This window comes from Somniosus microcephalus, chromosome 4, assembly GCF_052327205.1.
Source record: "Somniosus microcephalus isolate GS21.2 chromosome 4, FLI_Smic_1.0, whole genome shotgun sequence".
In the NCBI taxonomy this organism is placed as follows: domain Eukaryota; kingdom Metazoa; phylum Chordata; class Chondrichthyes; order Squaliformes; family Somniosidae; genus Somniosus; species Somniosus microcephalus.
Window position 1 is genome coordinate 241,824,682 of NC_140990.1, and position 25,050 is coordinate 241,849,731.

At 40.9% G+C, this 25,050-nt stretch overlaps 1 protein-coding gene across 50 annotated transcripts in view; it reads left to right on the forward strand.

Annotated features, from left to right (window-relative positions):
• The window catches only part of LOC147120302 (titin-like), a 359,546-nt gene that overhangs the window by 264,593 nt on the left and 69,903 nt on the right, over positions 1 to 25,050 (forward strand). For all 50 annotated transcript variants that reach the window (XM_085986008.1, XM_085986052.1, XM_085986054.1 and 47 more), the window contains 39 exons: positions 6 to 305; positions 409 to 514; positions 627 to 823; positions 918 to 1,223; positions 1,337 to 1,615; positions 1,729 to 2,028; positions 2,139 to 2,441; positions 2,614 to 2,988; positions 3,103 to 3,405; positions 3,614 to 3,913; positions 4,014 to 4,310; positions 4,402 to 4,686; positions 4,784 to 5,077; positions 5,165 to 5,464; positions 5,609 to 5,917; positions 6,041 to 6,231; positions 6,331 to 6,760; positions 7,053 to 7,361; positions 7,449 to 7,597; positions 10,785 to 10,817; positions 10,931 to 11,060; positions 11,154 to 11,453; positions 11,570 to 11,887; positions 11,986 to 12,282; positions 12,409 to 12,708; positions 13,042 to 13,356; positions 14,001 to 14,149; positions 17,598 to 17,748; positions 17,833 to 18,114; positions 18,200 to 18,502; positions 18,602 to 18,904; positions 18,986 to 19,267; positions 19,359 to 19,658; positions 19,991 to 20,293; positions 20,395 to 20,703; positions 20,818 to 21,099; positions 21,215 to 21,514; positions 21,615 to 21,908; positions 22,023 to 24,989. In XM_085986008.1, the coding sequence (XP_085842134.1) occupies positions 6 to 305; positions 409 to 514; positions 627 to 823; positions 918 to 1,223; positions 1,337 to 1,615; positions 1,729 to 2,028; positions 2,139 to 2,441; positions 2,614 to 2,988; positions 3,103 to 3,405; positions 3,614 to 3,913; positions 4,014 to 4,310; positions 4,402 to 4,686; positions 4,784 to 5,077; positions 5,165 to 5,464; positions 5,609 to 5,917; positions 6,041 to 6,231; positions 6,331 to 6,760; positions 7,053 to 7,361; positions 7,449 to 7,597; positions 10,785 to 10,817; positions 10,931 to 11,060; positions 11,154 to 11,453; positions 11,570 to 11,887; positions 11,986 to 12,282; positions 12,409 to 12,708; positions 13,042 to 13,356; positions 14,001 to 14,149; positions 17,598 to 17,748; positions 17,833 to 18,114; positions 18,200 to 18,502; positions 18,602 to 18,904; positions 18,986 to 19,267; positions 19,359 to 19,658; positions 19,991 to 20,293; positions 20,395 to 20,703; positions 20,818 to 21,099; positions 21,215 to 21,514; positions 21,615 to 21,908; positions 22,023 to 24,989 (13,251 nt within the window). The remainder of the gene's footprint in view (positions 1 to 5; positions 306 to 408; positions 515 to 626; positions 824 to 917; positions 1,224 to 1,336; positions 1,616 to 1,728; positions 2,029 to 2,138; positions 2,442 to 2,613; positions 2,989 to 3,102; positions 3,406 to 3,613; positions 3,914 to 4,013; positions 4,311 to 4,401; positions 4,687 to 4,783; positions 5,078 to 5,164; positions 5,465 to 5,608; positions 5,918 to 6,040; positions 6,232 to 6,330; positions 6,761 to 7,052; positions 7,362 to 7,448; positions 7,598 to 10,784; positions 10,818 to 10,930; positions 11,061 to 11,153; positions 11,454 to 11,569; positions 11,888 to 11,985; positions 12,283 to 12,408; positions 12,709 to 13,041; positions 13,357 to 14,000; positions 14,150 to 17,597; positions 17,749 to 17,832; positions 18,115 to 18,199; positions 18,503 to 18,601; positions 18,905 to 18,985; positions 19,268 to 19,358; positions 19,659 to 19,990; positions 20,294 to 20,394; positions 20,704 to 20,817; positions 21,100 to 21,214; positions 21,515 to 21,614; positions 21,909 to 22,022; positions 24,990 to 25,050) is intronic.

Consider the following 25,050-nt stretch of genomic DNA (forward strand, 5'->3'; position numbering starts at 1 on the left):
CACAGATCCTCCTTCACCTCCACGTTGGCTTGAAGTTGTTAATATCACAAAGAATGCTGCTGATCTTAAATGGACACTACCAGAAAAGGATGGTGGCTCTCCAATTACAAACTATATTGTGGAAAAAAGAGATGTAAGACGAAAGGGCTGGCAGACTGTTGACACAACAGTAAAAGACACCAAGTCCACAGTTACACCTCTTTCAGAAGGTTCACTGTATGTATTTCGGGTTGCTGCAGAAAACGCAGTTGGACAGAGTGAATACTGTGAACTGGAAGACTCAGTACTTGCTAAAGATACCTTCAGTAAGTTCTTTTGTGGATATTGTTATGTCTCTAGTCCCAGTGTATAATTATTTGCTTCTTTGGATTCTTTTTATCTCACATATATATTTTGATTTCTCTCCAGCAACCCCTGGACCACCTTATGCTCTTACAGTCGTTGATGTAACCAAGAGACATGTTGAACTGAAATGGGAGGCTCCCAAAAATGACGGTGGACGACCAATACAGAGGTCATTTTAGTCCTTTTTTTTATTTAGTGCACTTTCTTACCATCACAGTGGATGTTCTTTTATAATGTTACTATATATATTTACTAATGCATGATACTGAATGTTTACATAGGTATGTAATTGAAAAGAAAGAGAAATTAGGAACTCGCTGGGTTAAAGCTGGCAAGACTGCAGGACCAGAATGCAATTATAGAGTCACTGATGTAATTGAGGGCACTGAAGTACAATTCCAAGTCCGTGCTGAAAATGAAGCTGGCTGTGGGCATCCAAGTGAACCAACTGATATGCTTACAATTGAAGATCCAACTAGTGAGTAGAAACTGAAATTAAAAATGTAATAATGTGAATTCCCTTTAGAAAACAAATAGCATATAATATTGAATATGATATTGTTTGTGCCTAGGTCCTCCATCTCCTCCTCTTGAACTACACGTGACAGATGCAAACAGAGATCACATTTCTATTGAATGGAAACCACCAGATAAAAATGGTGGTAGCCCTATTATTGGCTATCATATTGAAATTTGTGAAGCAGGAACAGAGAAGTGGATGAGAATTAATTCTCGCCCAGTAAAGGAATTGAAATATAAAGCAGAAGAAGGCATTATCCCTGATAAGGAGTATATCCTGAGAGTTAGGGCTGTTAATGCCATTGGAGCAAGTGATCCATCAGAAATTTCAGAAAATGTTGTGGCAAAGGATTCTGACTGTAAGAACAGCTTTCTTTTGAAATATTACCTTTCTCAATCTGAAATTGTAGTTCTGCTATTAATAGTATTACATTTTGCATATTACTTAAAAAATACATATTTATTTTAATAGGTAACCCAAGTATCGAAGTACAGACTCAAGATATAATTGTTGTGGAGGGTGAGAAATTGAAAATCGGTGTACCCTTTAGAGCTGTACCAGTACCAACTGTTTCATGGTATAAGAATGGAAAGGAACTGAAAGCAGATGACAGAGTGACTATGAAGAGTGATTATGCTAGTGCATCCCTTGAGATTACCAACAGTGTTCATGCTGATGCTGGTGTCTACACTATTACTTTGGAGAACAAACTGGGTTCAACGACAGGCACCATTAATGTTAAAGTCATAGGTAATATTTTGAAAAGAAATGGAGGCGGATTTCTTTAATGTAATTAATTTCTTGTCTGAAAAAATAGTTTATTTTCAGTTTGAAATAACATGCTTTCATTTGTTTTAATTAAGGATTGCCTGGTCAGTGTAAAGATATCAGAGCAAGTGACGTCACCAAAAGTTCTTGCAAGGTAACCTGGGATCCTCCTGAGTATGATGGCGGCAGCCCAATTCTGCATTATGTTCTTCAACGTCGGGAGTCTGGTAGAAGAACATATACACCAGTAATGTCTGGTGAGAATAAACTGAGCTGGCCAGTAAAAGATCTTATTCCAAATAGTGAATACTATTTCCGTGTAAAGGCTGTTAACAAAATTGGTGGTGGTGAATACACTGAGCTTCGCAACCCAGTTATCGCAGAGGATCAAAAGCGTAAGTATTTCGGGGGGAAAAAAAATCACCAAATGATATATATCTACTTAGCATGTAATCATTGTAATATTTGGAATACTATTAAATTTATGTTTTAAATTTTCCTTCAGAACGCCCTGATCCGCCAATTGATCTTGAGGTCCAGGATCCAACGTCAAAATCAGCAACACTCACATGGAAACCACCTCTTTATGATGGTGGCTGTAAGATCATGGGCTATATCATAGAAAAGATAGCTAAAGGAAGTGACAAATGGGAGAGATGCAATGAATACTTGGTTCCTGTTCTGTCTTATACTGTAAAGAATCTTGAGGAAGGAACTGAATACCAGTTCCGTGCACGTGCTGAGAATGTTGCTGGAGTTAGTGATCCTTCAAGAATAACTCCAGGAGTCAAAGCTTTAGACCCAGTTGGTGAGTATTCTTTTTCATGTGAAACTCAGAAAAATTATTAAACAGGTCAAAACTTGATTCCTTCATTTTTATAAATTACCAGCTGAGGAAACAATTTACAACAGTTTCAAGGTTGAACAGTTCAGTAATAATAAATAAGTTTTATTTACAATTACTCTGCTTTTCTGTACAGATCCACCCAAGGTCTTCCTCATTGGAAATCTTCAGTATGGATTAAATGTCAGAAGGGGTGATGAGATTGATCTTCTAGCCCGTATTTCTGGTTCTCCTTATCCAACTGTGACATGGCTTCGAAACGATGAAGTAATCAGACCTGAAGAAATCAAAAAGAGAGTAGTAAAAATAGTACCAGTTCAGAAGAAGGAAGTTGTAGTGGAGGAGCCTTTCTATCTCAGTTTACCAGAACGTTTAACTCTTGACAACAGCAGAACAGGAGAGTCCCAAATTATGGTTCGGGATTCCATCAGAAGAGACTATGGAAAATTTACCATCAAAGTAGAAAATGATCATGGTGTTGCCCATGCAAGTTGTGAAGTAGCTGTCCTAGGTAAGATTCTTTCATAGATGTTACAATAATATTTTTATAAGAAGCTGCTAAAATACAAATATTTACAGTTGTTACGATTAACATCATTTATGAATTTTTTATTCGGCATTCCAGACACACCTGGCCCACCTATCAACTTCATATTTGAGGAAGTCAGAAAAGATTCTGTCATCTGTAAGTGGGATCCTCCTTTGGACAATGGTGGTAGTGAGATTCTTAACTATGTCTTGGAGAAGAAAGATAATTCCAAAGCTGAAATCAGCTGGATTACTGTAACAACAACTCTTAGACATTGCAAATATCATGTGACTAAACTTATTGAAGGAAAAGAATACATTTTCCGTGTGGTAGCAGAAAATAAATTTGGTCCTGGGCCATCATGTGTCTCACAGCCACTCACTGCCAAAAATCCATTTGGTAAGCTTTTACTTTTCTTTCTCAAAATCACCATCATATATGATACACCAGTTAAATGTTGCGTTAAAATTTTATTTGTCACCAACATTGTTTATAGAATTACCTCAGTGATATAACATAGCTTCCAACTTTTTCTAACAATGTTATTTGATATTGGTTTGTTGTTACCAGTATTGCAATTTACTTATCCTTGTCATTCCTGATTTAGATCCTCCTGATGCACCTGATAAACCTGAAGTGGAGGATGTTACTAGCAATAGTATGGTTGTTACATGGAAAGAACCAAAAGACAACGGTAGCCCTATTTTAGGCTACTGGATTGAAAAAAAGGAAATTAACAGCACGCACTGGACTCGAGTTAATAGAAACTCACTAAATGCTCTAGAAACACGGGTTGAAGGACTCATGGAGGGATTAACATATATATTCAGAGTCTGTGCAGAAAATGCAGCTGGTCCTGGAAAATTCAGTTTACCTTCGGAACCCAAGACAGCACGGGACCCAATTTGTAAGTACTGGCTTAACAGTAGCTGCTAAACTAAAAAGCACAAAAATTTTATGCACCTCTTATTCATTTTACAATTAATATATATTTTTTTCTGTTTAAGTGCCACCTGGGCCACCAATACCAAGAATCCATGACACATCTGCAACATCAATAGATGTAGAGTGGGATCCTCCTATCTACGATGGTGGCGGTGACATCACTGGTTATCATGTTGACAAGCAACTTGTAGGATCAAAGGAATGGTCACGCTGCACAGAAAGACTAGCTAAAGAGTGCAAGTTCACAGTCTTTGGGGTTAGAGAAGATGCAGATTATATAATTCGTGTGGTGGCAGTCAATAATGCTGGAGAAGGAGCTCCTGGTCTGACACAAGCTGTAACCGTAAGGGAACCAAAAGGTATTAAGAATTATGCAATTACTTCGTAATAGGTTTATATTTTTTGATTTTCTTTCTGTTTTTATTTATAAAAACACATCTTGTTTTACAGAGCCTCCAGTAGTAGAACTTGATGTCAGTGTAAGAGCAGGTATTCTAAAACAAGCTGGAGAAACCATTAGACTTCCTGCCACTGTAACAGGCCGACCAACTCCAGAAATTAAATGGATCAAGGAAGAAGGAAAACTTGATGAAAATCTTGTTGTTATCGAAACAGTTGGTACTAAGACAGAGTTAATTATAAAGAATTCACAAAGAAGCGATTTTGGCAGATACATAGTCACTGGTACAAATAGCAGCGGCTCCAAATCTGCATGGACCCGAGTGGGTATCGTAGGTAAGACACATACTAAAGAAACAAAAGTAAAATAGGTTGGTGTTCTACATCAGTATCTTGGTTAAATCTAAATGGTATGTACCACCTTTTCTTTCAGATGTGCCCGGCCCTATACTGGATCTAAAACCTGTAGTTGTTACAAGAAAGATGATATTACTTAACTGGTCTGAACCCACAGATGATGGTGGTAGTGATATCACTGGCTATGTTGTTGAGAAAAAGGATGTTAAAATGCATTCCTGGAGACAACCAATGGAGACAGAAAAATCCAAATGTGACATTGTTGGTCTTCTTGAAGGACAGGAATACATGTTCCGTATTTGTGCTCAAAATAAGTATGGCTGTGGTCCTTCTGTTGAACTTGGACCTATAGCTGCAGTTGATCCCCTAGGTAAGATATAAGGAAAACAGGGGAATTAAATCATTTCTGTTCATATATGTTACAGATGTTTAAATTGAAAATGTATTTTAATTGTAGGTCCACCAACTTCGCCTGAGAAGTTTACATATACAGAGAGAACAAAGTCAACAGTCACACTTAATTGGAAACCTCCACGAAATGATGGTGGTCGTCCCATTTTAGGATACATTGTTGAAAAGAAAAGACATGACCAGCCTGAATTTGAGAGAGTTAACCAACGGGTTTGTCCAGATACAACTTTTGTGGTTGAGGATCTACAAGACCTACACATGCATGACTTCCGTGTCAGAGCTGTCAATGAAATTGGAGAAAGTGAACCATCAATTACTATTAATGTAATAGTACAAGATGATGAAGGTACATGCAGTCAGTAGTTATGTCCTGTGCTATTGACCTGTAACTAACTTATCATGTTGAAAATATAAGTATAATTTTTTCAAATTTCCATATATTTTTCTTTAACATTTTTGTTCTTGTTTGATTTGCTTATTTTCCTAACAGTGCCTCCAACTGTGAAACTGCTGCTGAAAGTTAAGAAAGATGTTATAGCTGTTAAAGTTGGTGAACCAATTGAAATTCCAGCTGAGGTGGAAGGCCTCCCTTTTCCCAAAATTCAGTGGAGTAAAGGAGAGACTGTAGTGGAAAAATCAACTGACCGACAGAAGATAGATACTGAAGTAGTATCAAGAACTAATGCAATGACGAAGTTTAGTATTCCTGCAACTGTTAGAAAGGACACAGATACTTACACTATTACTGTTTCAAACCGCCTAGGGTCAGCCTCCCAGTCTGTGAATGTTAATATTCTAGGTAAGAAAACAAAACAATTACAACAAAGAATTTGAGAAAATGTTATGAGGCTTGTATAATAAATTCGCGAAAAGTGACTCTTTTGTTTAAATATTGATTTAATTTGCAATTTTTTAACTTCAGATAAACCTTCACCACCAAGAAACCTTAAAGTTTCTGATATCAAAGCTGAATCCTGCTATCTGACTTGGGATGCCCCTGAGGACAATGGTGGCAGTGAAATAACTAACTATATTGTTGACAAGCGTGATGCAAGCAAGAAGAAATCTGAATGGGAGGAGATCACAAACTTTATTATTGAAAGACGATATGGCGTAATGTTTCCTTTTCATATTATTGCATTAGGTTTATGTTTTCAACAGCTTCTTACTACAGTTTAACAAATTGTGTAACCAAAGTTTTCTTCTTTTTAGGTATGGAAACTGACAACTGATGGAGAATATCAATTTAGAGTTAGAGCAGAGAACAAGTATGGAATTAGCGATGGCTGTATGTCTGAAAAAGTGACAATCAAAGACCCATTCGGCCTCCCAGGACCACCAAGTAAACCAATAGTGTCTGATGTTTCAAGGTCTTCTATGCTTGTATCTTGGGACCCTCCATTGGACAATGGTGGTGCTACAATCACAGGTTACTATATAGAGAAGAGAGAAGTGGGTGGTGTGTATTGGACACGCATCAACAGAGCTCCACTGACAAAGCCAGCTGTAAAAGGTCTAAACTTCACTGTCCTCCGCTTGATAGAAGGTGTTGAGTATCAGTTCAGAGTCATGGCTGTAAATGCTGCTGGAGCTGGACCTCCTAGTGAACCTTCTGATCCTGTTTTGGCAGCTGATCCTATAAGTAAGTTTCAGTAAATCCATAGATATCAGTTAGATATTTCTGCTTCTTAGTTGAAGAAACAATAGTTGATTAAAACTTTTATTAAGATAAAACTTTCCTAAAATAATCCACATACAATCATAAATGTGATAGTAATACTTGAATTAATGTAAGCAAGATCAGGTCATTGTAAAATATATTTTATTTTTTATTACTCTTAAAGCAAACCAATAGTATTGAGACATATTTAAACATACTGCAAAAATGGGGGAAATCAACATAAGTATGAAAAGTTGTTCTTTTTCCCCCCAAGATCCACCAGGTGCTCCATCCTGTCCTGCAGTCACTGACAAAGCTAAGAATACAATATCACTTGCATGGAAACGCCCAGAAAAAGATGGTCATAGCCCAATCAAAGGTTATATTATTGAGATGCAGGAAGAGGGCTCATCTGATTGGACAAGAGCATCAGAGCCAGATAAACTAGTTCCGAACTGTGAATATGTGGTGCCCAACTTACAGGCACTCAAGAAGTACAGGTTCCGGGTTAAAGCTGTTAATGCTGCAGGAGAATCTGAACCAAGTTTATCAACTTCAGAAATAATTATGAAGGAAATTCTAGGTAAGTACCTCTAGATTTAGTACTTTAGAGTATTAGAACATGCTTCTTACAGGTTATAATCAACATATTTTTCTTCATAATTTACAGAGGAACCAGATATTACATTGGAACTTGGTGCACAAGATTTCCTCAATTGCCATGCCGGTGCACCTTTGAGAATTCCAGCGATTGTAACAGGCCGTCCTTTTCCAAAGATTAATTGGGAGTTTGAAGGACAAGCTAAGACAGTGATAAAGGTATGAAATATTTTAATTATATGTAGGTATGTATAGTCACACCTCTGTCCCCAGGAAGGAATCCTCAAAGCCATCCCAATTCAATTGGGCATGTGGGATTCAGGATGACCACACTTGCTTGGGTGTGCTCTAGGGAGTTACTATAGTGAAGTTAATTTGCCAGCTGTGATAAGACTGAACAACATACCCTGACAATCAAGGGACTATATACATTTTGTTTGCTGTTTCCTGATAATATAAATTAGTTGTCTTTTGTTGCTGAGGCTGGTGTAGCTGATTTGGACTTTTGTTTCATATGGCTTGTACTTTTAATAATAATAATTAATAATTCAACTTTATTGTCATTGTACAATGCACAACAAAATGTGATCCTGCAAGCTCCCATGAGTCCAGTACAAATAACATTAACATTAAATGTAAATAGCACCATCCTGGGAGAAGCAAAGCCGCTGCATCTGTGCGCGCCGCCATTCCATTTCCACCATTCCTCCTGTCCGACAATCTTCAGCCCAACGCCCGGGCCTGCTCACCAGCCGTCCCTCCCGGGGCTCCTTCCGTGACCTTCTCACCAACCGCCCCTCCTCGGGGCTCCTTCCGTGACCTTCTGCACCTGGTCTTCCCTGATGGTCAACCCTCCAGGCACTAACCAGGCCTGGCTCTGCTTAGCTTCCAAACCTTGCCAGTTGTTGGGGACAGAAAGAGCCACTCTCAGCTGATCCTCTCTACCTACTTGATACCTCCTTGTGAAATGTTTTGTCCACTTAATCCCTATCAAAGTGTGAAGAACTTGCCACAGTTTGTATAAAACCTTGGCTGCTCTATGACCTGTAAAGAACGCCCAGGGGTAGATTTCAATCTTTACCACCACAGTGTAAAGAATCATTTGGGCAGAGGGCAGAAAGGTAAGTCTGATGGGGAAGATCACATATGCATGATGCAGCCTGCTTGATTTTTCTTCCAATTAATTCCACTCAATTTCCCTCCCCCCACCCCAATTTTAAAATATTTCTGATATCAGAGGTGATTAAATACATTCACAATTAGCAGAAAATAAGGGATATTACTCCAATTATTTAAAGTGTGCTGAAGAAATTAGGACTCCATGGCATATGGAATCTTAGGAAACTAAACCAATCCCTAAACAAAAAATCTCAAGATGTTCACCCTATGTCATTTCATCCAGACAGTATGCTTTACTTTAGCCCTTGACTGATGTCCAAGGTGTTCACCATGTACCTTTCAGTAGTTGCTGCACCAATAATGATGCAGCATCTCCACGTGTACTGGTTAATCAAGGTTCTTAGCTGGTACTCTGCCAGGCAGACAGCTCAAAAGTGCTCACTTCCAGGAATTGGGCTTCACATTTAAACATCTAAAATCCCAACTTGTTCCCATAACAGAAGCTGATATTTTTCAGGAGCATCTCTGCATAGTTCAATAGAAAGTGTTCTTACTCTTAGAGCAGATCACAGTGCTCTGCGATATTATCTCCTCACCTCCTTCCTGGATGGATCTATCATAGTAGAAGTTTATTTGTTGGTACTTGATCTTATGCTTGCAAAAGACTCAGGTCCTAAATTAGCAATCTCACTGACCAGTGAGATCACGGGATGGCTGGTGTGGGAAAAGGAAATATATCACACTGATGTGGTAGGGGACTCTCTAATACACTCTAAATTTCTGCAGTAAGTAGTCGCCCTACAATATTCCCATGCCCCATCCAATGCAAATAAGTTCAGGATCTCCTACTTTGGGATCAAAATAGCAATATCTTATAAGGGTGTTCTCCTACATCTAGCTGTCCTGCAAATAGACCCGTTTAAGTCTGGGGAGCACATCTTTAAGAGAAGTGGGCGCAGAGCAACAGTATGAAGGAACAGTCCACATGGCACATCAACCACTAGCATTTACAAGCATTGGGGTGCTGCATTTAGTTACTAGATCAAGGCAGAATGGTAAATCAACAATATTGCCAAAGTCATTCTGATAAGCCCATAATGGATGAACTAGCTGCAATTTGAGGGCATAGAGGGTACCAATGTAATATCTTTGTTACATCAGTAAACAGCACACAATGCTACCGTGCCATGTTGATTATTTACTGGGTATCTTCAAAACACCATCTAGCTGGGTGCACTAAGGCACCTCACAGTTCATTGACATGAAAAGAAGATTTGTATGGATCTTCAAGGTATGGCATTGGGTGTCAATAGGCTTGTGTGCATTTGCAGAAAATGATCAATTCCCTTATTTCTACTCCAGAAGAGGTAATTGGACAGCTTCTCCTTTTCCTGAACACTAAAGTTTTTGTGTGCATTACCTCTACTTCCCTCTGTCCCCAGGGTACTACAGAAAGCCTATTCAGAAAAAGCAAAAATTAGTCTGATAACCTAATAATCCCCTCCCCCCCCCCCCCCGAGCCTCGATGACTCTCCCCCCCCCCCCCCCCACAGCCTTTCTGATCTCCCCCTGGCCCTTCTGAACTCACCCTGGCCTTTCCGATCTCCCTCCCCCTCCCCCCACCAACCTTTCCAATCCCTCCCTCCTTCCTCCACGCTCCCCATTGTGGCCTGCTGCCAAAGGCCTACCCACCTGCCAGCCTGTCAATCTGTCTGGCTGCTGCCGGGAAACAGAAACAAAAAATGTCAATCAGGTCCTGCCGTTAAATTCAGCTGGACCTGAGGGAAACCCTTTCTTCCGGGTTTCCCAAACGCAAAACAACTCCTTGCCTCCCACTCCCCGTAAAAATGGTTAAAGCTCCTCAGCAGGGGTGTATTCATTTTAGTGTGATATTGGCTCTACAGTATATGAAGGATGTCTAATTAAAGAAGGGTGGTCTTCTTTCTTTAAATCATAGGTATCTTTCACAAACTATGACCCCTCCCAGCTATTGCCTCCGACATGCTGGGCTTGCTTTTTTGATCTGGCTGGGTATTTTCTTGTTTGAAGTTGGTTTAGATCAGCTTCAGGTCAAAATGAAATGGCACCATCATGTAGGCTCTGGGTGAAGATCACATTTGGCACCATCCAGTATGTCATCATGACAAAAATAATAGGGGGAAGGTTAACATGAAATCTTCTCTACAACAAATCAATCATCAATAATCACAGATTTCTTCTTAAAAAAAAAATAAAAATAAAGATTAAACTGATTTTGTAACCTTTGATATTTTACTATTTTGTTTAGGATGATGGACATAATCTACCAGCTGATGCCCAGGTAATAATGTGGTTAATGATTCATTTACAGTATCATGTTTGAAATTTTGGAATGTAGAAATGGAATTTGCATTTTAGTTACTGATTTATTATTCATCTTTTTGTCTTTTGTAGGTCGAAAGTAAAGAAACAAAGACAATTGTGGTTGTTCCAGAATGTAACAGAAGCCATTCTGGTCGATATAGTATTACTGCTAAGAACAAGGCTGGACAGAAGACAGTACATGTCAGAGTAAATGTTCTTGGTATGTAATTGTTTTATTGAATTATATTTGAAATAGAATGAATTGTATTAGTTTAATGTGATTATTAAATGAAATATCTTGTGTGTGTTTCAGATATGCCAGGACCACCAAAAGATCTCAGAGTAAGTGAAATTACAAGGAGTACCTGCAAACTTTCATGGAAGCCCCCAGATAATGATGGTGGAGATAGAATTAAATGCTACATTGTGGAGAAAAAGACTGTAGAAGGAAAGGCTTGGGTAAAAGCTAATGCTTCATGTGCAGGCACATCATATGTTGTGCCTGATCTTATTGAAGGGCAGGAGTACTTCTTCCGTGTCCGGGCAGAAAACCGATTTGGCATTGGTGCACCAGTAGAAACCATTCAGAGGACCAGGGCTAGAGATCCAATTCGTAAGTTTATAGTTTTAGAAACATATACTAGTCTAGTTCAGATATCAGTATAATTCATTTTAGTGGTTCTGCTTTTTGTTAATTTTTTTTTTGATGAATGCACTTTTACATTTCAGATCCCCCTGAGCCTCCAACAAAACTCAAAATTGTTTTGGCTACTAAGAATTCTGTTTCGCTTACTTGGAGGCCACCAAAGAAAGACGGAGGGGCTCCAGTAACACATTACATTATTGAATGTCTTGCCTTGGATCCTACTGGACAAAAGAAGGAATCCTGGAAGCAGTGCAACAGACGTGATGTGGAAGAAACCAAGTTTACAGTAGAAGATCTTAATGAGGGTGGAGAGTATGAATTCCGTGTAAAAGCTGTTAATGAAGCTGGCACTAGTAAACCATGTTACCCTGTTGGACCTATTATTGTGATAGATCAAACATGTAAGTACTGACACAATTATGTCATACTGTACCAATGTCAATATAGAAAACACAAGATTTAAACCTACCTAAAATGTACTAAATATTCCCATGTCTAGGTGCACCTGCAATTGACCTTAAAGAATTCTTAGAGGCAGAACAACATACAGACATCAGCATTATAGCTAAAGTCAAGGGCACACCATTCCCAACTTTGACATGGTACAAAGCACCTGCCCAGAAACCAGAAGAAAAATCTAAAGTAGAATATGATCAGCATGTCAACAAAATTGTGACTGAGGATGGTTGCACTCTACTAATTCATCAGTCTCTCCGAAAGGACACTGGTCTTTATACCCTCACTGCTACGAACAATTACGGAACTGCTTCCAAGGAAATGAGACTCAATGTTCTTGGTAATCTTTTTTATAACTTATCTCTTTAAATTTCTAGTTTTGGTAATGCAATAATAAGTCCATTCCTATCATTTACTATAACGAGTGTATTTGAGAATATTCATATTTTTGACTTTGTTCTAATAGGTTGTCCTGGTCCTCCAGTTGGTCCTATTAAGTTTGAAGGAATTAGTGCTGAGAACGTGACCCTATCATGGCTACCTCCAAAAGATGATGGTGGCTCCAAGATCACCAACTATGTTGTTGAAAAGAGAGAAGCAAGTAGGAAGTCTTGGATTCAGGTTACCACTGATGTTAAAGAGTGTATTTGCGCAGTACCCAAGTTACTGGAAGGACATGAATATGTATTCCGCATCATGGCTCAGAATAAATATGGTATCGGTGAACCTCTTGACAGTGAACCAGAGACAGCAAGAAACCTGTTTAGTATGTATTGAAATAAATTTCCTTCAGATATTCTATATTTTGATATTGCCAGCTTTAGAGATGCATCCATAAATACAGTTCAATTCTATATATTTAATAATGGCTAGCAAAATTGTTTATCTTGAATTCTAAGTTCAGACTGTTGATTGTTTAACAAAATACTTGAGTTAAAATACATACCAGTAATTGTACAGGCTTTATAATTCTCTGCATTCACTAACAAAAGTGATTTAAATTTTGTGCTGGAGTTGTCCAAGAGTTTTTGGAACTATACTCAAGTTAACTTCTGTTGTAGATTCAGAAAATACCAATAAAATGTATATTTTTTTACAGCTGTACCTGGAGCTTGCGACAAACCAACTATAAGTAGTGTGACCCGCGATGGTATGATAGTCAACTGGGAAGAGCCAGAATATGATGGCGGCTCTCCAGTAACTGGCTACTGGTTAGAGCGTAAAGAGACCACTGGGAAGAGATGGAATAGAATAAATCGTGATCCAATTAGGATTATGCCACTTGGAGTCTCCTATCACGTAACTGGCCTTATTGAAGGCTCAGATTATCAATTCCGTGTGTTCGCCATCAATGCAGCAGGCGTTGGACCCCCAAGCATGCCTTCTGACCCAGTAATAGCAAGAGATCCTATAGGTGGGTATATTGGTGCACTGGTGCAGCTATTTACACATTCCTAGGGACCAGCTATCCTAACTTCCGGCAATGTCATCTATCCATAAGGAAAACAATGCGATATTGCAAACAATATTTTTTATTACTATTTTAGCAACAGAAACAACATGCGAGTAAGTCAACAAATACAGAAATCTGATGACCGCATTCCCTCGTGAACCCCCTAGATGCCAGTTTGAAAACCTATGCTTTATCACAGAATCACAGAAACCCCACAGTGCAGATAGAGGCCATTTCGGCCCATCGAGCCTGCACCGACACATATCCCACCCGATCCCCGTAATCCCTACACCAACACATATCCCACCCTATCCCCGTAACCCCACGTATTTAATCCCCCTAACACTAAGGGTCAATTTATCATAGCCAATCAACCTAACCCGCACATCTTTGGACTGTGGGAGGAAACCGGAGCACCCGGAGGAAACCCATGCAAACACGGGGAGAATGTGCAAACTCCACACAGACAGTCGCCCGAGGCCGGATTCAAACCCGGGTCCCTGGCGCTGTGAGGCAACAGTGCTAACCACTATGCCACCGTGCTGCCCATAGATTAACAACATGGTGTTGATAGCTTGTACTGAATATTTCCTTTTTTTTAACAGCACCACCTGGTCCTCCATTTCCTAAGGTGACAGACTGGACTAAGTCAACTGTAGATCTTGAATGGGCTCCACCAACAAAAGATGGTGGATCCAGAATTACTGGCTATTTTGTTGAATTTAAGGAGGAAGGAAAGGAAGAGTGGGAGAAGGTAAATGCATCAATAATGATTTTATATATTTTACATATAGGGGCTGATTTTCCAGTACCTCCCCACTGCCTTTGCCAGGCGCTGGTTCGGCAGAGCATACCTGGAGGGCAGTCTGCCTGTCCAGACCTCAGAGTGCCCAAATTTGGTGGGCCAAGTCATTAAAATGGCTCAGTCGCACCCTCGTTACTGCTTCACCCCTTAGCATGGCTTTAAAACGAGGGTAAAAACGAAAGCACAGCTGGAGCCTCTCGGACCTGCAGTGGCAGTACTGGCTATTAACCTCAGGCCTTACTGGCTACTGTTGGAGAACAGCAGCTACAAGGCCTCCAGGTCCAAAGTTCTGAAGGGACCCTGCAACAAAAAGGTCTATCTCCATTTTGGGCCGCCTTCACTTTGTCACCTGACTCCCTCAGACCCTCCTATATGAGAAGACCCAGACTCGAGGCCCACCGCCAGCATCTCCGGCTGCCCCTGCATTTAGGCCCTCTTGCAGAGCAATGACAGGAAAATGTCCAGGATCGCAAACTTCAGCAACTCTTGAACACCAACGCCCCTCCAGAACCTTCTTCTCCTTCACTTTCCTCTGACCCCCCTTCTCCCAATCTCACCCCCTGCCGCGTCTTCACTATCCCCTCTGACTTTCCCCTCTCTGACCCTGAACGATCAGTCCTCAGCAAAGGCCTGAGCTTCACCCCCTTAAGCCCCCACCTCAATGAATTTCGAGCTCGGCACGATGTTGAGCTCTTTTTCCGCCGCCTTCGTCTCCGTGCCCACTTCTCTGGCCAGGATTCTTCCCCCCGCACGGCTGACCCTTTCTCCCGCTTTCAGAATTCCCGTTCTACCTGGACCCCTCCCCCTGGCCTCTTACCCTCTCTAGATTTTTTCATCACTAACTGCCGCCGTGACATCGGCCGTCTCAATTTCTCTGCTCCCCTCACTCACTCCAGCCTACCTCCCTCTGAACTTGCAGCACTCCATTCTCTTAGATCCAACCCTGACATTGTCATTAAACCTGCTGACAAGGGTGGTGCTGTTGTTGTTTGGCGCACCGACCTCTACCTAGCGGAAGCTGAACGTCAACTCTCCGACACCTCCTCCTACCTCCACCTGGACCATGACCCCACTACCGAACATCAAACCACCGTTTCCAAGACTGCCACTGACCTCATCTCCTCTGGCGATCTTCCCCCCGCGGCCACCAATCTCATAGTTCCCCAACCCCGCACAGCCCGCTTCTACATCCTTCCCAAGATCCACAAACAGGACTGCCCTGGTTGACCCATCGTTTCAGCCTGTTCTTGCCCCTTATCTCTTCCTATTTCGACTCTATCTTTTCTCCCCTTGTCCAGTCTCTTCCCACCTACATCCGTGACTCTTCGGACACCCTCCGCCACTTTAACAGTTTCCAGTTTCCTGGCCCCAACCGCCTCCTTTTCACCATGGACGTACAATCCCTCTACACCTCCATCCCCCACCAGGATGGCCTGAAGGCGCTCCGCTTCTTCTTTGAACAGACGCCCGACCAGTCCCCATCCACCACTACCCTCCTCCACCTGGCTGAACTTGTTCTCACATTGAACAACTTCTCCTTTGACTCCACTCATTTCCTCCAAATCAAAGGTGTTGCTATGGGTACCCGCATAGGTCCTAGCTATGCCTGCCTTTTTGTGGGATATGTTGAACACTCTTTGTTCCAGTCCTACTCGGGTCCCCTCCCTCACCTCTTCTTCCGGTACATTGATGACTGTATCGGTGCTGTTTCCTGCTCTCGCCCTGAACTAGACAATTTCATTCACTTTGCCTCCAATTTCCACCCTTCCCTCACCTTCACATGGTCCATCTCCAACTCTTCCCTTCCCTTCCTTGACTTCTCCGTCTCTATCTCTGGGGATAGGTTATTGACCAACATTCACTACAAGCCCACTGGCTCCCACAGCTACCTGGACTACACTTCCTCCCACCCCGCCTCCTGTAAGGACTCTATTCCATTCTCCCAGTTTCTCCGTCTCCGCCCCATCTGCTCCGACGATGCCACCTTCCACACCAGTGCTTCCGACATGTCTTCCTTTTTCCGCAACCGAGGATTCCCCTCTACTGTGGTTGACACAGCCCTCGACCGTGTCCATTCTATCTCCCGCACTTTTGCCCTCACCCCTGCCCCTCCCTCCCGGAACCACGATAGGGTTCCCCTTGTCCTCACCTTTCACCCCACCAGCCTCCACATTCAACAGATCATCCTCCGCCATTTCCGCCACCTCCAAAGCGATCACACCACCAAACGCATCTTCCCCTCCCCTCCCCTCCCCTTTCAGCATTCCGTAGGGACCGTTCCCTCTGAGACACCCTAGTCCACTCCTCTATCACACCCAGCACCCCTTCCCCTTCGCCTGGCACCTTCCCGTGCAAGCGCAGGAGATGCAACACCTGCCCTTATACCTCCCCCCTTCCTACTGTCCAGGGCCCCAAACACCCCTTCCAGGTGAAACAGTGATTTACTTGTACTTCTTGCAATCTAGTACACTGTATTCGCTGCTCACGATGTGGTCTCCTCTACATTGGGGAGACCAAACGCAGATTGGGTGACTGCTTTGCGGAACACCTCCGTTCGGTCCATAAGGGGGACCCCGAGCTTCCGGTCGCCTGTCACTTTAATTCACCGCCCCATTCCCACTCAGACCTCACCGTACTCGGGCTCTTGCATTATTCCAATGAAGCTCAACGTAAACTCGAGGAACAGCACCTCATCTTCTGATTAGGCACTTTACAGCCTTCCAGACTCAACATTGAGTTCAACAATTTCAGATCATAACCTCGGCCCCCATTACACTTTTGCTTATATTTTATCCACATCTTTGTTTTGGCCCTTTCCCCCCCCACCTTTTTTTTTCTCTCCCACATGGCAGCTGTCTCTCATTCTGCCAGAACATTTCACACCTAATCTAGAGCCGTCTTTTGTCTCCACTAGTCCTATCATCATCTCGTCTCGTTTTGAATACCTCTTAATGTCTCTTCACTTCTTTTGTTCTCTCCCAGCCCTGCCTTTCGATCTATTTCATTTCCTTTCCAGTTTTGAAAAAGGGTTAGACCCGAAACGTCGACTCAGTTTTCTCTCCACGGATGTTGCCTGGCCTGCTGAGTTTTTCCAGCATTTTCTGTTGTTAATACAGGAAAATGATGTTGTAGAGCTGGAAATGTATCCTACTGCTTCATTTCCATGACAACGCTTGGCCAGCACCTATTGTAGGCACAGGCCTTATTCTACTCTTCAGGCGAAGCACCAGAAATCCCAGGGCAGTGAAAGGGCAGAAATCTGATATCATAGGTTTCTGCCTGCACCCCCCATTTTCCTGACATTTATACATGGGAAATAGTGCCGACGTCAAGAAAATTGAATCTATAGTGTTCAGTTTTGGCTAACGTGTTTGCCTTTTATGGTGTTTCATCATAGGTTAAAGACAAAGAAATTAGAGGCACAAAGTTTGTTGTACCAGGACTGAAGGAAGGAAGTTTGTACAGATTTAGAGTAAGGGCAGTAAATGCTGCTGGAGTTGGTGATCCAGGAGAGGTTTCTGATGCCATTGAAGTCAAGGATAGAATAGGTAAAAAAGTGAAGACCTTTGTTGCATTTCTTCAGTATTACTATGGCAATGGAAAATATCTGACATAATTGTTTTTTATTCTAGTCATTCCCGACATTAACTTGGATGCTAGCATGAGAGACAGAATTGTAGTACATGCTGGTGGTGTGATTCGTATCTTGGCATATGTATCAGGTAAACCACCTCCAGAGATCACATGGAAAAAAGATGATAACCCACTACCAGAAGAAGCTACAATTGAAACTACAGTTATCAGCTCTGGTCTTGTTATTAAGAAATGTCAGAGAAAGCATCAAGGGGTGTACAATCTTATTGCTAAGAATGCAGGAGGCGAAAGAAGAAAGACTGTTATTGTTGATGTTTTAGGTAAATATCTTTACTTTCTGATTTTGCACAATGCAGTCAATTTTTCTGAAGTATTTAAGTAAAATTAATAATTTTTCAATTACAGATGTTCCTGGGCCAGTTGGCGAACCTTTCCGCTGTGAAAACCTAACGAATGATTCTTGCAAATTAGTCTGGTTCCTTCCAGATGATGATGGTGGCTCTGCTGTTACCAACTATATCATTGAAAAGCGTGAAGCTGACCGTCGAGGCTGGTCACCTGTCACATGCACAGTTACCAGACAGAATGCTGTCGTTCAGGGTCTGATTCAAGGAAGTCCTTATTTCTTTAGAATTGCAGCTGAAAATATCATAGGCATGGGCCCATGGGTGCAGACAACACATGAAACTATAGTTAAAGAACCAATATGTAAGTAATGGTTCTAGTTGCATGTTTATCTTTACATATTAAACAAATAAATTTTAACCACTGAATACATTAAACTTAATACATTTTTCGAACTTGCAGCTGTCCCTGAACGCCCTGAAGAGCTTGAAGTAACAGCAGTCACAAAGCAATCAGTTAGCGTGAAATGGAACCCTCCTAAATACGATGGTGGCTCGGAGATTACGATGTACATTCTTGAGTGCCGTCTTATTGGCAAAGATAAGTTCACCAAAGTTACTAAAGAGAAATTGTTAGATCGGATTTCTACACATAGTGGCTTAAAGGAAGGTGACACTTATGAGTATCGTGTCAGTGCAGTGAATGCTGTTGGCCAAGGGAAACCATCATTCTGTACAAAACCAATAACGTGCAAAGATCAACTTGGTAAGACTTCTTACAAAAATGTTTTAAGAAATATCACTTTTTTTTCCCAGAAAGGCAATAACAGTGTCATATTATCTTTAGAACCTCCAACACTTGAGCTGGATTTCCGCGACAAGTTTGTTGTGCGTGCTGGTGAAAGTTTCAGCCTGACGGGAAAATATAAAGGGAAACCTGCACCAAAACTTTCTTGGTTTAAGGATGATGTTGCAGTTGAAGAAACTGATCGCCTAAAAATAAACACTACTCCATCAAAACTTTGTCTGGGAATTCTGAAAGGTATTCGTAATGACTCGGGTAAATACTGTGTAGTTGTGGAGAACAGCACAGGAGTACGAAAAGGTCTCTGTCAAGTGACCGTTGTTGGTAAGTTAGTTATTTTCTTAACCTTTTCAGTTTAAAATCTTGTAATATTGAGCTAGAAAACAGGATTGAAACAAAACGTTACTTTTGTCAGATCGTCCACAACCTCCAGTTGGCCCAGTTGTGTTCCATGAAGTTCACAGAGATCACATGGTTATTTCCTGGAACCCGCCACTTGATGACGGAGGCAGTATGATCACTAATTATATTGTTGAAAAGAGAGACACAAACCGAGAACTCTGGATGCCAGTTACTTCTTCAACTACTAACACAACTTGCAAGGTTCCAAAATTAATTGAAGGAAGAGAGTATATTATCCGTATCTATGCCGAAAACATGTATGGAATCAGTGATCCATTGCTTTCAGAAGAAGTTAAAGCCAAAGATCGTTATAGTAAGTGTTGGACTTCATAATTTTCTAGTCAGTATATTAAGCAGGAGACAAAAGAAACAAGCAAATACTCAAAACAGCAAATTAAAAATCTTGCATTTTCTCTTAACTAGTTTCACCTAAAGTAAGACAACATTCTGATTTTGTATTAAGTATTATATTAAATATTTAACTTTTTAAATATTAAAAATATCACTAGTTATAAGTGTTGTGCACAACAAACATGTTCTGTCTCATGTTTTATCAACATGTTTGCAATGTATTAATAGTGGGTATGTGTCAGGGAGAAATCTTTGTTTTTTTTGTTTATTCAATTTTTATTGTTTTCTCTAAAGGGGTTCCTGAAGCACCAGAACAACCAGTTATAAAGAATATTACGAAGGATTCTGTTGTGGTGGTTTGGAATAGACCACGTGATGGCGGCAAGCCTATCACTAAATATATTGTGGAAAAGAAAGAAACCATGTCCAAACGCTGGTTAAGAGTATCCAAGGAGCCAATTTACCCAGACACTCAGTTCAAAGTAACTGATCTCCTTGAAGGCTGTGAATATGAATTCCGTGTTTCAGCAGAAAATGAAATAGGAGTTGGTGATCCTAGTCCGCCATCGAAGCCCATCTTTGCAAAGGATCCAGTTGGTATATAAAACTTATATTCAATTTTTCTTTCCTTAGAAATAGTACTTTATGATGTATTTGTCAGATTTATGATGACCATATTTTTAACTGTTTTTATTCAGTCAAACCAAGCCCACCTATTAATCCTGAAGCAGTGGACAAAACTAAATCTACTGTTGATTTGTCTTGGCTGCCTCCGCGCCATGATGGAAGAGGCAAAATAATAGGTTATTTAGTGGAGTACCAGAAAGTTGGTGACGAAGAGTGGAAGAAAGCTAATCACACACCGGATTCCTGCCCTGACACTCATTTGAAGGTGACGGGTCTTACTGAAGGTGATACATACAAATTCCGGGTTATGGCAGTCAATCAAGCTGGCGAATCAGATCCGGCTTACGTCCGTGATCCAGTTCAAGCAAAAGACAGGCTTGGTGAGTGTTTTATAGGAATACCATGTGGATCATTCCACGTTGAAAAGTTTTGCTATTATTCCTATTCTGTGTGGTTGATTCTGTTTACTCAAAACCTTTTTATTCCCGTTACAGAGGCTCCTGAATTGTTTGTGGACGCTAACATGGCTCGACATATAAATCTAAAAGCGGGAACTACTTTAAACCTCAGTGCAACTATAAAGGGAATGCCATTTCCAAAGGTCACATGGCAAAAGAATGACAAGGAAGTACCAATGAAAGCTGATATTGAAATTACTCCAGTTAGCAGCAAGCTTGAAATCCGTAATGCCGTTAGAGGTGACAGTGGATGTTATTCACTGACTGTTGAAAATGAAGCTGGAAGCAAGAGTGCTGTGTGTACAGTTGCTGTATTAGGTAATATGGCTGGCGCATAAGGATTGTAGGAACAATCTGTGTTTTTAACTGAATCTTGATCTACTTGCCTTTTTTCCAGTAATTACAATATTAAGAATATGTTACTTATTTTCAGATAAACCTGGTCCACCGCGTAACTTGAATATTAGTGAAGTTAGAAAGGATTCCTGCTATCTGACATGGAAGGAACCAGAAGACAATGGCGGTGCTGTCATCTCTAACTATATAATTGAGAAACGAGATGTTGCAGCCCCTAAGTGGATCCCTGTCTCATCCACAACCAAAAAGCACAGCATTATGGCTAGGTACTTAATGGAAGGCACCCAGTATTTGTTCCGTGTGGCTGCTGAAAATCAATACGGTAGAAGTAGCTTTACTGAATCAACAAAACCGATAAAGGCATTTGATCCAATATGTAAGTTCTTACTCGCTAAAATTAATAATTTCACTTATTTAAGCTCACACGTTTGTACCCACAAAGCCTAAATTATCATGTTATTAACTTATTTTTATAGCTCCCCCTGGCCCTGTTAAGAACTTACACCATGTTGATGTAGACAAGACAGAGGTGTCTCTTCTTTGGAATTACCCAGATCGTGATGGAGGTTCTGAAATCACAGGATTTTTAGTTGAATACCAGGAAGAAGGGGCACAAGACTGGATTAAATTCAAAACTGTTAGCATACCAGAATGTGTCGTAACTGGTTTAGAGCAAGGAAAGACATACAAGTTCCGTGTTAAAGCTGAAAATGCAGCTGGGCTTGGTCGTCCAGATACAACAGTGCCTATTCTGTGCCAGGAGAAATTAGGTTAGTTATTTATATTGACTCATATTATTGCTTTGTGTTTTCCGTTGCTTTCAATCTGTATTTCAGTGACATTTTCATGACATTCATTGGTTCATATATCCTTTTGTTTTATAGTGTCGCCCTCGGTGGATATAGATGTAAAGTTGATTGAAGGTCTTGTTGTGAAGGCTGGCAGCACAGTCAGACTTCCTGCTTTGATGAGAGGTATTCCTCCTCCTTCAGTGAAGTGGGTCACTGACACTACTGAACTTAAATCAGAAGGCAATTACAAAATTGATACTGACAACTACTCAACGGTGCTTACTATTAAGGATTGTACCAGAAAACATACTGGTGAATATATCCTTACTGTTTCCAATTCAGCTGGTAGCAAGACAGTGGCTCTACACTTAACAGTCCTGGATGTTCCTGGCCCTCCAATTGATCCAATCAATATCCTCGAAGTGACACCACAGCACATGGTTATCTCTTGGCGTCCACCTAAGGATGATGGTGGAAGTCCTGTCATGAATTATATTGTTGAGAAACGAGAAACTAAGAAAGAAACCTGGGGTGTTGTTAGTTCTGGAGGCACAAGCACCCAAGCTAAAATTGCACGTCTTCAAAAAGGATGTGAATACATTATTCGTGTTCGAGCAGAAAACAAAATTGGCATTGGTGAACCACTAGAGTCTAAACCAACTGTCGCCAAGTACATGTTTGATGTTCCAGGCCCACCAACTAAACCAACTGTTTGTGATGTCACAGAAAATGCAGTAACAGTTTCTTGGGGCATACCAAAGTATGATGGTGGTAGCCCAGTTATTGGCTACACTATGGAACGCAGAGAAACAACTGGTAAATGGATACGGGTGAATAAGACACCAGTATTAGATCTAAAGCTGAGAACTGTTGGACTTTTTGAAGGAAATGTGTATGAATTCAGAATATTTGCTGAAAATATTGCTGGTCTGAGTAGCCCATCACCAATCTCTGATGCAGCCTCAGCAATGCGTCCTTTCAGACCACCTGGACCACCCATCAATCCAAAACTGAAAGACAAGTCTAGAGAAACTGTTGACTTAGTCTGGACAAAGCCCACCAAGGATGGAGGCAGCCCAATTTTAGGATATATTGTAGAATGTCAGAAAGCGGGTACTACGATGTGGAATAGAATTAATAAAGATGACTTAATCAAACAATGTGCTTTTAGAGTACCTGGTCTAATTGAAGGCAATGAATACAGATTCCGTATAAAGGCTGCCAACATTGTTGGTGAAGGTGAGCCGAGAGAACTACCAGAATCTGTAATTACAAAGGACATTCTTCATCCTCCAGAGCTAGCACTTGATATTGTTTGCCGTGATCTGGTCACAGTTCGTGTGGGACAAACTATCACCATAACTGGGCGTGTTAAAGGCAGACCGGACCCAGAAATTACATGGTCAAAAGCTGGCAAGGTACTTTCTGCTGACAAATGTATAGAAATGAATAATGACTACCCTGTTATACAGCTCTTGATTAAAGGAGCAACCAGAGCTGACCATGGTAAATATAGTATTGTTGCTAAAAATAGTAGTGGACAAGCCCAAGCTGCTGTTACCGTCAACGTCCTTGATAGACCTGGCCCTTGTAAGAATATCAAGGTAAGCTATGTCACTAAAGATTCCTGTATGCTTTCCTGGGAAAATCCAGAAGATAACGGAGGCTCAGAAATTACTAACTACATAGCAGAAAACCGTCAACCCAGCCAGAGAGGATGGTCTGTGATCTCATCTGATTTGACTAAACGCGTGGTCAAGGTTCAAATTACAACAAATCAGGAGTACTTCTTCCGCGTTTGTGCAGAAAACAAAGTTGGACTAGGTCCAACTATTGAAACCAAAACACCAATCTTAGCCATTGATCCTGTTGAAAAGCCTGGAGAACCTGAAAATCTTCATGTTGCTGATATAGGAAAGACATTTGTTCTGCTTAAATGGAGGAGACCCGATTATGATGGTGGCAGTCCTAACCTGTCATATCATGTTGAAAGAAGGTTAAAGGACTCAGATGAATGGGAAAGAATACACAAAGGAAGTATTAAAGAGACTAGTTTCATGGTTGACAGATGTATTGAGAACCAGAGCTATCAGTTTAGAGTTCAAACTAAGAATGAAGGTGGTGAAAGCAACTGGGTAAAGACAGATTATATTATTGTTAAGCAAGAAATGCAGAAACCAGTCTTGGATCTAAAGCTAACTGGAATACTAACTGTAAAAGCAGGTGAAACCATCAGAATTGAGGCTACTCTAAGAGGCAAACCTCAACCAGAAGTTGTTTGGGTAAAGGACAAAGATGCAATTGATCTTAGCAGATCACCTCGAGCTAAGATTGAAACAACTGCTGATGCATCCAGATTTACCGTAACTAAAGCTAAACGTGAAAACAGTGGCAAATATATAATCACTGCAACTAATCCAGCTGGTAGCTTTACAGCTTATGCTACCGTGAATGTTTTGGACGTACCAAGTGAAGTGAGAAGCCTAAAGGTCTCTGGCATTGCAAGTGATAGGTGTAGAGTCAGCTGGGACCCACCAGCGGATGATGGTGGTTGTGAAATTCAAAACTATATTCTGGAGAAATGTGAAAGTAAGCGAATGGTCTGGTCCGTATATTCCACTTCTATAATTTCTGATTATGCAGATGTCACTCGTCTTATTGAAGGAAATGAATATATCTTCAGGGTACGTGCAGAAAACAAAATAGGTACAGGTCCACCAACAGAAACTAAGCCAATTGTAGCCAAGACACAGTTTAATAGACCTGGCCCTCCAGATGCACCAGAGATCACTAAAGTTAGCAAGGAAGAAATGACTATTGTATGGAATGCACCAGAAGATGATGGTGGAAGATCAATCACAGGATATATATTGGAGAAGAAAGAGAAAAGATCTGCTAGATGGGTAGCAGTCACCAAGAGTCCAATCCCAGAGAGACGTATGAAGGTTACAAATCTGATTCCTGGATATGAATACCAGTTTCGTGTCAAAGCTGAAAATGAAGTTGGATTAGGAGACCCAAGTGCACCTTCAAGACCAGTATTAGCAAAGGATCCTATGGGTATTTATTTTTTTTTACATTTTGTGAATTTTCTAAACAGGAATATTTTGGTTCCTTTTTC